This window comes from Lineus longissimus, chromosome 3 (assembly GCF_910592395.1).
Source record: "Lineus longissimus chromosome 3, tnLinLong1.2, whole genome shotgun sequence".
NCBI lineage: Eukaryota > Metazoa > Nemertea > Pilidiophora > Heteronemertea > Lineidae > Lineus > Lineus longissimus.
In genome coordinates, this window is record NC_088310.1 from 28289989 (window position 1) to 28303863 (window position 13875).

Here is a 13875-nt window from a genome sequence, read left to right on the forward strand (position 1 = left end):
CAGATGAGAGACAATGTCACATTCAGTGCAGGAGCTACCCCTTCAGGGCCCTCAGCACCCCAAGTAGGCTACTCGAGTTACGAAGTAGGGTACTTTGGCCTGTCTATGAGCACAGCGAGATAGAATCTCTACCAGAGGCAGAGTTCAGACAGTCCAAGGTACATGAGCTACCTGAAGGATCATTCTCAAGTACATTAGACTCTTCAAGTCAGCTTCCAGTACCTCAGTATGGTACTTATGCCTATCTTCAACAGAATATTGAGATAAGTCTCTTCCAAAAACAGAAGGGCAGGCATGTTTGACAACCCTTTTGTCTTCTTGGGTTGTGACTTTGCCTTATGTGTGGAGTACCCACTGCCCCTGTGTACTGTCCTGTCCAACACTTCCCAAGGATGTGACCAGGACCAGAGATTGTTCCATTGTTCACAACATGAGGTACAGACAGAAGCAAGATGTAATGATTTTGTTTTTTATTGAAAATTGGTCTTTTGCATATTCTGTGATGTCTCCTCTTCTTTCAACAACAAGGTTGATATGAATAGACATGCTAGACTATGGAACATCAGTGTTAACAATCATCTTTACAAATAATAACTTAAAAAATTCACAGAGTAAGTAATGAGTCAGGAGCAAAAAATAGCAAATCTGTGCAGTCCATTTCCAAGGTCACCTTCGGCAAACAAGGCTTTGACAAATGACTTCACATCAAGGTGAAGCGAAGACTTGTGCACCTCTTGTTATACCATAACTACACAAGCCTCCACTCCAACCAACACTAAAACCATAGACAGTGATGTCACACGTGATAATATGAGGGTCCGTGAGGCAATCTCTCTTGCCATAAGGCCCACCAGTGTTGTACAGAGACTTTATATAAGCTAACTCAATATTATGTAAAGACCTCCAGTACAATGAAAGGCTATATGAGCCCTGACACTGCACACACACGTCTAATCCAACCTCAACAGATCTAACATGTCTAATGTACATCATGTGCATCAGAACATATCCTCTATTCAAGGTTTTAACCACTCAGGACAGCAGACTGACGGTCACCACTATTGCCACCATGTTTGTCCCTCTGCACAGTAGCTTTTCCACAAAGCGCTAAATAGTGCCAAGTCTACAACACCAGAGCGTGCAGGCAAGACTACCATGAACATCTCTCACAAGTTAGATTTGAAGTGCTTGAATATTGAGCTAGAAGAGGCAATACATGCTCCCAGCACGACCTTTGGTGAAATGGACACGACAGATTGCACAGGATATTTCACTGACCAACTTGCTCCTGTTGGAGCCACATGTAAAAGACCATTTGACCATATTTATAACACATGAAGAAGAAGCATCATTTCGGTGCATGATGCTGAAATCTCTGTTCCCAAAGCGAATATAGACCGAATCAAAATATTTATGAATCATACACACACACATACCACTAATACCAGTAGCACTCGAGGTTCAATCTGCTTGGTCATTGCTTATGGTGTCAAAGACAACAGCCATTGGCCAGGACCAAGTTAACCAAATTCTACCCAGCAGGGCCTTATAATGGGGTTCCAATCTCCAACTAATCAAACCACAAACACTTTAGGTTTTCCCACAAATGAGAAACATCCAAAGGTGGTGGAGCCCATCACCCCAATGAAAACGACACAGGTAACAACACTACACAGGCCTCAGGGCTTCTTATTTTTGTTAAGGACAACAGCATTTATGAGTACCCCTGCCCTCCCTCAAGGCAGACGCCAAGACCACTTCTGAGGACTTAACCAATGTGACCTCGCTTTTACCTTTTAAGGTCAACAAGTGTAAAGCACTTTGTTTCACAGCAATCAATTTCAACGTTGTGAAAATATTATATCTTTAGGTTTCATCAACACTGAACACGCATTAACACATCAGACAGTTACAGCAGCCCAGTATACGAGGACCTCTCTTCCAACAATTAGCTTTAGCAGGAAACAGGAACAATAGACTTTTTATTAAAACAAGAATTGAGACCATCAAATGGGTTTACAAGACCAAGGTGCAAAATACTTTCACTTTCATGTTGAACGCATTTCAAATGACTCGCTATGCTCATGTCCTATTTGAACAATTCACGAATAAAACAAAAGTGAGAAATCATATTGAAAGAAGGAAGGAATCTATTACAATTGGTGATGAGAGATCAACCCAACAAAGTTGATCCAACAATACAATTCAGAGATTAAATAAAACTTCCGCGGACTCTCATCTTGAGTTTATATTTTAGTTATATCACGATTTATAAAAGTCGGTATCAATTCCTGGTTATATTTATGATAGTTTGTTCTCATTTGATAAAACTAAATGGTTTCATCGAGATGTGTTTCGACTTGGAAGGATTCCATTATATGTCAAACCATTAAGCATGTCATATTAATACCTTTAAAACCAATGATGACACAGTTTTAAACATTGGTTAGAATGAACAGTATGAAAACATAAATGATCATTTCCCCTGAAGTAAGATTTGTTAAAACAACTGTGAAGAGATAAGTGGTAAAGTCCGGCTATATGGCTGAACTTGAAGTGACCGGCGAATGGTAAGTATACCATGAGTGGTCTGGGTTGAACTCCTTAACAAGATCATTACGTTACACATATGAGCTGGCACCTTAAATCCATCAAGAATGCAGAGAATACGTACCATTGTCCAACTTTTAACCCTTAAAAACATCGCAACGGCATCAATGTGAATGGTGATCACCTAAAAATAACTCTTTTCAACCAAATAAGAATCTGACGGCACCGTTAAAATAAATTTTATACACGTCACGTAACTGTAACAAAGGCCCCGATCTTTAAAAAGAAACTATCCAACACTTCTGAAATCGTGAATCACTGGATTACAATTCATCCCCTGATTTTCTGAGTTCGAAGACGACGCCACGCCATCCGATTAACCCCTTCCCCAAAGCTTTCCTATCTGGTGACCTTTGTCAGGCATCGACCTCATCATAACCTGGGTTACTGTTGTCATTCAGCGACGCAGCCTCCAGCAACTGATCCAAGCTAACAGGCTGCGGCAACTCAACGTCATCGTCATATTTATCATCATATTTTGGAAAGAGTAACGGCTCCACCAGAACGTCTGGTGTGGGTGGGCCTAAGTCCATATCAAAGTTCAAGCCTTGGCCACCAGCTGCCATTAGATATGCTGGATCCTCTGGTGGAGGTAACGAATCAAACCCTGCATTCCCTTCTCCTGAACTGGAGGGCAGGAAGTCAGTACCAACAGCAGACTCGCTAAGCACGTCATCACAGTCACCAACTTGCGGCAGATTATTGTCCAAAGATGCCGAATGATTTGAATTGTCGTCCATGGCTACTTCATTGGCGTTATCTTCCTTTGTATCACATGAGAACGCGCTACTATCTGATTGGCCGTTAGGACTAGGTTTCGTACCACCGCCTTCCACCTCGTCGTCTGACATACAACGGTGGTTGTTGTCCATGAGAGCTGGCTTCATCTTGGCAAACTCTTCCTTCAGCTGGTTGTAATGACGCTGAAACAGGCAAACATCACATCAGAATATGTTAACTAAAGTTGAAAGAGAGAGGTAACACAAGCTGTAAATATGCTCTACTCTGCATCCTGATGGTTTACACAGCAAATGTTCCTGAATCATTAGTTTCAACTGTAAAACCAGTCCATGCATGAATTGTCATTCTATACGTTCTACTGATATAGTTGATCTGCACTAGTATTTCTTCCAAGTATGATGGTCTTAATTTTGAGGTCAGGTCATAGTCAATAGGTCTGTTATGCGACAAATAGGTTATAGACACAGCTCAATTATCAATATCTCAAGTTGACAAGTTATGCTTTGAGCAAGTGGACTGAATAGACACGTTGTACTGTTAGTCTGCATGTCACTGTTCTATAGACCAGTAAGGATGAGTAACTTCTACACCAGCATCTATTCAAACCTAGTGACGTTTTCCGATATTTATAACTAGCCATCCCACTCACCTTTAGGGCAAGACAGTTATGACTGATCGTTCTACCAAAGCGCTTATCACTGCTATGTTGTTCCAGATCACTGATCCACTCCTCGATCTGGCGTATTATCTCGTGTCTCTTTAGCCAGAAGTGTTTCTGTATCACCTGCAAAAACCACAAACACACATGATATATCTTAACTGAGCTCAAGGTCTCAACTAAGGAATCCTAACTTCAGCTTTGTTAATATCATCATCCATCGCTGATTTCAATAACAATCAGCTGAACATTTGGCAAAGAGCAGACCATTAGTCTAGGAGGCACAGACTAGTTCTTAGATTTCAGTACCGGTTTGCCATGTCAGATAACTTCCTCTGAAACAAAGATTTAACACAAGTAAAAGATTTACTTACATCTCTAAAACATGGTGAAGGGTTTCTGAACTGTTCGAGCATGGCCCATTTCACTGAAGCTTGCCGGATGTTGGAATCATACTCCCGTGAACTCGCTGTCCCTGATGGTGTACCCCGTGACCTCTCGTAACCTGGTTCGTTAAAATATGGCTCCGATACAAGAATTAGTGACTGGATTGAAACTAGCACCTGTAGAAAGCTGGATGTCTGTGAATTCCATTTCTCCTCTGGTCGGCCATGCCATGTGTTCAGGATGCTCAGACAAACCTAAAGGACAACAGAAACGGAGATCAACTATTAGAAGAGTAGAGCAAAACCTGAAGGACAACAGAAACGGAGATCAACTATTAGAAGAGTAGAGCAAAACCTGAAGGACAACAGAAACGGAGATCAACTATTAGAAGAGTAGAGCAAAACCTGAAGGACAACAGAAACGGAGATCAACTATTAGAAGAGTAGAGCAAAACCTGAAGGACAACAGAAACGGAGATCAACTATTAGAAGAGTAGAGCAAAACCTGAAGGACAACAGAAACGGAGATCAACTATTAGAAGTGTAGAGCAAAACCTGAAGGACAACAGTAACGGAGATCAACTATTAGAAGTGTAGAGCAAAACCTGAAGGACAACAGTAACGGAGATCAACTATTAGAAGTGTAGAGCAAAACCTGAAGGACAACAGAAACGGAGATCAACTATTAGAAGAGTAGAGCAAAACCTGAAGGACAACAGTAACGGAGATCAACTATTAGAAGTGTAGAGCAAAACCTGAAGGACAACAGTAACGGATATCAACTATTAGAAGTGTAGAGCAAAACCTGAAGGACAACAGTAACGTAGATCAACTATTAGAAGTGTAGGGCCAACCCATCTTGATCAATATCGCCTTTATAAGTGTCTGATGAGCAACTCCAGTGAAACCGTTCACACCACCCCTGGCATAACCCACATGGTGCGCCTCCCCGCCATTCCGCACAACTTTGCCGCCATGCTCCCTAGGAGCATGACGTCATGTCCGTCTCAAAGCCATGATGTCATAAAGGGGCCCAGCATCACGTCAACCACTGCGTCTTGACGTCAGTTCCAACACCTCACACGGTTTAAGAGATCAAGCGAAGACTTTTGAGTCTTCACAACGGTCACACAAGCCAATTAAGCTGGTCGCATCTCATCGCATTGCCACGTCAAAAATATCTTTTAACTATTAGAAGAGTAGAGCAAAACCTGACTGATATTCACGATGCTTCTTGGGTCTTTATCATTCAAAGATTCATTCTTAGCAAGATTTTCAAACTATTCTCTTACCTTCCCATCATTATATAAGTTTGGATTAAACCTAACAGTGTGGTTGCCTGTCGTCTCGAGATTGACCAGTGGTGGGGCATTAGGGTAGTCGGGAGGAAAGTAGACATCAAATTCAAAGCAACCATTCGCATACGGCGTCTCAGAAGGACCTGTTATCAGCACCTGCAAATGAGAGAATGAGAGAACTCAAAGGTGTTTTACTGTGTTGATCCAACCTAATGACTTTCTCTGGTATCTCAACGGTGAAAGGAATAGACTAAAGCTTGTAAGATAATGACAAGTAGAGTAGCAAGGCTATGAGAAGACACAAGCCTGGAGTGAAACACTGACAGATTAGAAGTATAATGTCCATGAGTGGATCAGATGATTCCTGTAGACCAGTGAACTATCACTTGGCATCCACAGAAAACAGTATCCACCACAGCACAGAAGAGAAATATTCAACTCACTTCACAAGTTTGAAGATATTTGCAAATAGAATACTAAATAACAGAGAACCGGGCCTATCTGTGAAGCCGACATACTCCTTGTATATACTCTGCTACCTGTTAGCAGGCCTGAGTACACAAACATTGAGTTGAGGTAAAGTTCATGAAGGTAACATGATGTAAACCGAGATCACAGCATAAACATACTTCACATTCCACAATATCTACAGGCTGTTACAACATAAAGGATGACCTAGTTTCTCACAATGCGACATGAGTCAGAAAGTCTGGCTTTGAAGTAAATAAGAACCCATGATTCTGGCAAGCCTGATATGATCTAGGACTGGTATGGACAAACTGATGAACATGTGTGGAGGTGAAAGAAGCACTGTGCCTACCTTCATGACATCGAGCCTGTCTTCATCACAGCGTACAAACACACTACTACTGGCCGAGAGTGGCAGTGATGTTGAGAGAGTCACCGCTTCCTGAGCTAACCGCCTAGCACGAGCTGGGTTGTTGATATCACCGGCTGTCTTTATATTCGACTCGTAATGATGCGACATGGTGAACCTTATAATGCCCTCGTCCTCCTGGACGATCTCAAACGTGTCGAATTGTTCCTCTCGCATGATTTCCATGTACCTCTCTGCCAGGGTGAAGTCAGAGCTCTCCGCACCACGGTCAAAGCGCTTCTCAGATTCTGTGTCTCCCTCAGCATTATCTGCAAAGAACAAGGTACATGTTCTATTTCACCTACTCGATTCCAAGATGGCTTCTCAACATTTGGTCAAAGTCAAATCACACCAATGCTCATCACCATAATCTTTGGCCATATTCTTTGGAGTAAGAAAACAGTGAAGAGCAAGGGCCGAATTTATCATTAATATCAAAAGTCACTAGGGTCAACTTAACAAAATGCTTGACTTTAACCTCTCATAAATCTAAACCAGACTTACCAATTTGCTTGACTCTGTCAGAGGCCTTGATGACGACGGCGGCAGTTCTCTGGATGTCAGGAATGAGCAGTGCCAAACCCTCACTCTCATCATCCTCCTCCTTTGTCTGGGTGGCCTTGCTCATGCTACTCTTGTTGTTCGTTCTGTAAACAAGACAAGTTACATGTATTCAGGGGAGGGGGGGGCAAATATGCTCAAAGCCTCACAAGGTTTGTGGTTGCATTGCAGTAGCAGACATCCAAAGTTCTAATTCCCAGAATAGACTTGATTCTGTTGTTCACCATAGCATCTGTGTGACCTCTTTCATTCAAGAACTTGTCAGTTTGTGGAAAGGCCTATCAAGTGGATCTATCATGCATTGGACACTTCTTCTGTGCTTTGGCCAAGTTACTGTAAGTTGATAACTTGAGCAAACCAGCTGCTCCAAGATGAAAACAGGCAACTCTACTGGACTTACTTGAGCCTGCTAGCATACGTGTCAACACATCCCTTCATCTTGGCCAGAAGAGAGGTAATCGAGGATGAGTCTCCATCTTCCTTGTCTAATGGTAACAGCAACGGTACCAGCACCGGACACACTCCGAGGGCGCGTAACAACTCAAGCAATGACTTGTAGAGAGGGACGTGGCGTGCCATATCTAGAACTGGAACAGAGAGAGCGATGGCTTGAGAACAGAGAACAGAAAAGAGATCAGAGAAAAGAGCTCTGTTAAGATTTCCAGACTTGGTGCAATTGAAATGCACATAAAATGCCAGTTCATGAACAAGAACCAAGATTTTGTAATGGACTGACCTGAGTCATTCCTGAGGTAGGAAGATATGGCTGGGACGAGGCACGACTGTGTGAGGAGATCAGGGAGGATGGTTGGCAAACAATGGTTCTCATTATGATCAGCTCCTTCGTATTCCTGCTCATCGTCATCACCGCTGTAGTGATGGGGAGCAATGTGACCGCCGGGGTTGATGTAACTCGCCAGAACCTGCAACGAGATGACAAGATGAGATGTCATTTATACAACATAACTTGCTTGAAGTACTTCAATCTCATCCCAGTGATACTCTTGAAGGATTATTGACGTTGGAACTGTGGCAGACCAGACTCCTGGCAGGAACAGATGTCCTGAGATACCAAGTTAAAGAGGACAGCTGAAGAGCAGTGTCTTCAGGCTGAACTTGAAAAGATGATTTGGAAACTGAAGAAACATTGTTCCCATTATAGATATGATCAAGCTTTCTTCAAATATTTGGTCAGCAAAAGCTTTGTTTTTGACAAATGGAGGATCGTGAATGTTATCGTCTGCTCATGTCCAGTGTTTCATTAAGCATTTAAAGTGAAGGTACAAACCTGGAGGAGACACGTGACGTGTTCTTCCTCACTCTTCTGTCTCAAGAGAGCCTGTTCAGCATCCCAGCTCGAGGTGAAGGAGCCAGTACCAAAGCCTGTTCCCTTTGCCCAGTAATGCTGTGTCTTCTCCTCAGCAGGCTTCTCAGGCGGTGGCGGGTTGGAGGTAGCTTGGGTGGCCACCATGATCAGCTGGAATGATGGGATCAGAGGTCAGACACGGTGGAGAAGGTCACTCAAAGGTGTCATTTTGAAACTGATGACACTCAGCCAAAACGAAAAATGCTCTCTGGAGAGAGACAAAGACTGGCAACGTGAATTAATCCTGTATCATTAAGTGACATTTCTTGGTCAAGAGCAGAAGTCAAATCTCACCTCATGATGGAATCCTGGTATGGGTACTCTCGGCGCATGATGACTGAGCACAGACAAGCAAGCAAGGATGAGATGCAGTGCTCCAATATCCAATGTCATCTTCCTAAGTACGAGACCATCATCAGTCGTCAGTGGTGACTGGTCAAACAACGTCTTCAGGACGTAGAAAGGCAGAGTTGGTAGAGAGCTTGCTAAAGGAGAGGTTAAGATGTGACCTGAAAGAGATGGAGTTGCTATGAGTTTATAACATTACCAACCAGTGTTAGAGCACCGGAGTATCTTACAGACAATTTATAGCACATATCTCCAAGACAGACAGTACCCTTTCAAAGTGATCTATAATCAACGTCAGATGAGGATATACATACCTCCATCGCCATCATCGGTGACCCCCAACACAAGCCTGAGGAGACACTGGGCTTTCTTTCTCTCCTTCAGCAGCACCTCAGCATAGCCAGGCAGCCTGAGGAACAGGCCGAATGCCACCAGGGAATGCGGGGGGATTGTAGGCAGGCTGGGACTGGGCTGCTTGGATGACTGGTTGTTTGAACCCGAGGGCATTGGTTCAAATATATCCTGGAAGAGATGATCAGAATTGAGTCATGGAAAGAGTTTCACAACTTGTGTCCTAAGTGACAGACTTAAGTTTAAGGTGTTGTAGTGTAGTGAAACATAGTGCTTGGATGGAGATTAAGACAGAGGAGCTACTGAACTCATTTCAGGCAGATTACTTATAACTATCCTTGCCCAGATGTTACATGAAAAACTATCCTTGCCCAGATGTTACATGAAATCAGTGTCTGCACCAGTTTCAGAGCACATAAAGGTTGCAAAATCTTTCATTTAAGAGGGGGTTGAAATGTGTCATTACAGAAAGCACTTGACTGAAGTTCCCAGGAGTGAGTGCAAGACAGGTGACAGTGTGAATAGACCAAGCCCCAGGGACAAGAAGCAAAAGCATTGTGGAAGCAGCAGCACCCCAGCACAACCTAGCAAGCGTAATACATGAGACAATTGAAATGAATGAGGGGTATAAACAACATGAGTTGTATTTACCTCATAAATGTCTTCACCATATTCAACAGTAACCCAATCATTGCCGATACCAGAGTTAGTGACAGTGTCTCTGCTACCATCTGGTGGACTGACCTGCCGTGTGATTTCTGGATAGAGGAGGGGCAGGTGTTCTGCTAGTAATGCTAGGCCACCTTGGCTAGCAAACACCTGAAGTGGCGAGGGTAAGCTCTGCGTCTCTAGCAGCACCTGCTCTGGGATGAGCTTAGTGTCGTTGTCACAAGGAGAGTACTCTGAAATAGACAGCAGAGGATATAAGTAACAACACATAAGTGCTATGAACATTTGTCTTTCGTGTTGGATTCCCAAGTTGCGCATGGACGCTATTGTTACAACTTGATGATGTGACATTCTGATGTAACGTATTGGCTATGACGAGCGACCTGTTTGTAGTAAACAGCCTGAATTCACACAGATTCTGGCTGATCAAGGTTAGCCAAGACCTAACTTTGGGGAAGATGATCTCTACTTACCCTTTTCTACTTTAACTTGACTGATATTCTTCAGCGTCGACACTCGCTTTGTGCCCAGCTTGACTGTGAACTCCAAGGAAGGCTGCCCCTGAAGTAGGCCTCGCTGATGTAACATGACCAGGACTTGGGCCAAGGTCAGATCAGGGGGTAGTGGTTGTTCTGTAAGAGAAGAGAAGGGCAGTTTAGACTTGCTTTCTTCCAAGCTGGAGTGTCAATTGCTGGATTTTCCTAGCTGTCACTAGTTATATGTTCATGTGCTAACTTTTGTTCATACACTGGAATCACATGCGACTTACTAGGCATGAGAGTATGGTACATGGAGAGAACTGGCACCACCATAGTGCTGCTAAACGAGGGGTCATCCTTCACCGAGTGGCGCCCTCTCCTGGTTGGAGGCCGAGGCGGCAGACTCTTCATCTTATCACGCTTCTCTTTTGCCAGCGCCCCGGAGTTGACTGAAAGATATTTATCGACTATTAATTCTTTGTTTACATGAAAATCCATTTCGCTGCAAATTCATCGAAGTTATCGGTTAGCAACAGGCAAACCATCTCATTGACGGGGGTCATCACAGGTGCCTGTGATCAACCTGCAACAAGAGATATCTTTTTGTCACATATAGTTGCAGCTATAATCGCAGGTTGCAGTCACTCAAGTCACTCGTTTACACTGCCCTGAAGGTGAAACAGACTGGAGATGACTTACGTAAAACACCGGCCCCTCCTATGGTGAAATTGGGTGGCAGACTGGCTGTCATCTCTGGAGGTCCATCCTCCACCTCTGTCTCATGACCTGCAAGTAATAATAACAATAACATGTGACAATCAATCACTCTCAGTGACCTACACTGACTGTTTTGATGAGGTGGGTCATCCCATGATCCAACCATGAAAGCTGCCACCCTAGCACCATACGAATCTCATTTTCTGTGGTAGTTTTTCTTGAGGCAGCCCTGCCATAAAGTCAGTACCAACCCACCCGAGGTTCTACACCCACTCCATCTTAGATTGTGCTATTTGACCGGGTCATATATTACGTGGAGAACACCTAAACATGTCTGTACCTCCTGCCACCCATGAGATTTGGTTGACGACTTCAATGCCGAGTTGGCCCGTGTCCTTTTTCCCCTCCTCATGACTGGCTTCAGCCGGCTTATCAACAAGCTGCAGGGTGAGTGAGGGACTATCTGCAGAAGATAACAACACATAGTCAGTCTCTGTGTTTTGTCACCCTTCCTCAATATCACCTCTGGTCTTCAAGGTGCCAACCCTTGCCATACTCAGCTCAGTGCATTTAAGAAACGTTCCTTCTAATGGAACTTCTCCATTAAATATACCAGTCAATGATACATCATACCAAGAATTCATTAGGGTCCATGGCTACACTGACAGTCCCACTCAACATGATAGTAAGATGAAACTTCGTGTTGCCGACAGCAGGAGGAGGGGTCAGGGCAAATAGCTAAGACGTCACCAAATGAAATGAGGGAGACCCCGTTATCTCTAAGGGCACGGGTGCTCCATCAGCGTTAGCAGTAACGTTGGCTTCCTAACCCTAAATGGCTAATGGAAGAGAGCAGCTGTCATTTTCAAGGGTTACCTCATTGCATCATCACTCTGAGGTGCTTCAAGGGCTTCAAACATGACACCAACTCAAGGTATGCTAAATATATCAACACCCTCTCATACAACTACTGCACTGAAATCACATGCAAAACAGTAATTGCCCCACAACCAGACATGTTTAAGCTAACCTCATCCAGGCGACTTAGTTTCTAATTCACTGACCCATGCATACGATGACTGGTACAGTTAGAAACATGTAGATGTATGTTCATTTTAACTCATATAACATCTCCAAAACGACCAAAACATGACACATGATGCACCCATATCTCAAGGTCACAACTTCAGCAGTGCTCATAGCCATCACAATCTGTAGAAGGGACACAATTCTTCAGTAGAGGGAAGAGTGCTGTAGATATCCCCAAAAACTATCACACAGTGCTGATGTTGATATTCATCCTACCCACTCAATAATCCACTGGAGATGAGAAAGAAGACAGAACTTACCAGACACCATCCTGAGTACCTCCCCACACGTTGTCTGCAAACCAACACTGACGATTTTACACCGGTGTCCAGCGCCAAATTTGGGGTGATAAATCTGACTACTCGTTGCTCCTAAGTGACCTTTATGGAGTTGAGACGATGATTTGAATGCTACAAGTATCTTCTCATCTTCAAGTAGGACTTGTAGGAAAAGACGTCTGGTGAAGCCTGACAAGGGCAGGTTGCTGTACACAATACCTGGAATTATCAAATACGGGGCATGTTATAACTTGGATCCTCCAATTCAGGTCTCTATTGCTTTGGCTGATACCGACCTGGTCAACTTTGAAGCTAATTCTGAGGTGACGAGGCCTCTGTTGAGACAGATGTTTAACCAGATGCTTGTCAAGCTCACCTTGCTGTGTAACTCCCTGGTTCCTGATCACATCGCACAACACCTGTGCAAACAAGAGCTGATTTGCTGAATGTCCCGCAACGACTCGTGTGAAGAAAGCAACAGTAGCCGTCTCCACCATGGCCCTCTGTTGGCTCGTCATGAGTTTCTGCTGGCGCTGCTGTGCAGCGTGGGTTGGGTGATGCACGTTGTTACTGCAGAGGAGGCTGAGGAGAACGGGCCAGAAGATGCTGCCTTCAATACCACCAAGCCACTCCTTCATAACAGCTTCTTTGGAGACTTCCGAGAGGAAGCTGAGAACTGGCGCGATAAGATCTGCGGTGATCACTAATCCTTTGTTGTCTGAAATGATAGTGAACATGATCAGATCAGTCATGTGGTTCAAACAAAATGTCATAACAGGTTGAGGTAAATAAATATACAGGTGGCCACACTTACTACGCCCATAAACTCTTCAGTGATGTGAATTCCACTTGTTTTGTCATTTCCTCTCTAGTTATACTTCTTAGTTACAACACCACAGTCGAGCCAAGGAAAACAACACATATTCTTACCCATAGATTCCGAGCTGAATCTCCTCCTGCCGCCCTGAGATGAAGGTCCAGGTTTAGCCGCGTCAGCCACGCCATCACCATCACCAGAATACCATATCTGCTTGTTACAAAACTCAAACAATCCTTGTGACAACATGGCAGGGAAACCTGAATCTAGAAGCTGACTGATGGCAGTATCGGACTGGCATGCGATGGATAAGGTTGAGAGATGCTGCTCGTCCAGGATGATCGGGCCGACTTCCTGCATTGGCGGCGAGTCAGGACCAGGACTAAAGGCACTATTGGCTTCTTTGCTGTCATCTGTCATCGACTGATTCTGTAGTGGCTCCTTGCTGTCATCAGGTATGTTGGCTGCTGCCCCTGACCCGGCTGGCATGATGATTCCCATCCATTCCAGAAGGCACCTGAAGTAGTCTGGCTGGATGTGGCACATGGCACAGATCACTGTATCCACAGCTTTCTTCAATGGGGAGTTGTGGAGTAGCACGGTCGACCATTCGTAGACAGAACTGTAACG

General features: G+C 44.1%; 1 protein-coding gene across 4 annotated transcripts in view; it reads right to left on the bottom strand.

Annotated features, from left to right (window-relative positions):
* Nucleotides 1-455: 455 nt before the first annotated feature.
* Nucleotides 456-13875, bottom strand: part of LOC135484549 (baculoviral IAP repeat-containing protein 6-like) — a 36951-nt gene continuing 23531 nt past the window's right edge. The window contains exons 32-50 of one of the 4 annotated variants that reach the window (XM_064766137.1): nt 13359-13867; nt 12805-13146; nt 12411-12647; nt 11402-11524; nt 11044-11130; nt 10635-10793; nt 10339-10497; nt 9941-10098; nt 9160-9367; nt 8792-9006; nt 8420-8608; nt 7868-8054; nt 7532-7718; nt 7075-7217; nt 6514-6839; nt 5688-5849; nt 4384-4650; nt 4001-4135; nt 456-3533 (exon numbers count right to left, since the gene is read on the bottom strand). In XM_064766137.1, coding sequence (XP_064622207.1) covers nt 2967-3533; nt 4001-4135; nt 4384-4650; nt 5688-5849; nt 6514-6839; nt 7075-7217; nt 7532-7718; nt 7868-8054; nt 8420-8608; nt 8792-9006; nt 9160-9367; nt 9941-10098; nt 10339-10497; nt 10635-10793; nt 11044-11130; nt 11402-11524; nt 12411-12647; nt 12805-13146; nt 13359-13867 — 4360 coding nt within the window. In that variant the 3' untranslated portion in view covers nt 456-2966. Of the gene's footprint in view, nt 3534-4000; nt 4136-4383; nt 4651-5687; nt 5850-6513; nt 6840-7074; nt 7218-7531; nt 7719-7867; nt 8055-8419; nt 8609-8791; nt 9007-9159; nt 9368-9847; nt 10099-10338; nt 10498-10634; nt 10794-11043; nt 11131-11401; nt 11525-12410; nt 12648-12804; nt 13147-13358; nt 13868-13875 lie in introns of those variants that run through there. The other 3 variants (XM_064766136.1, XM_064766138.1, XM_064766139.1) reach the window with 3 other exon arrangements.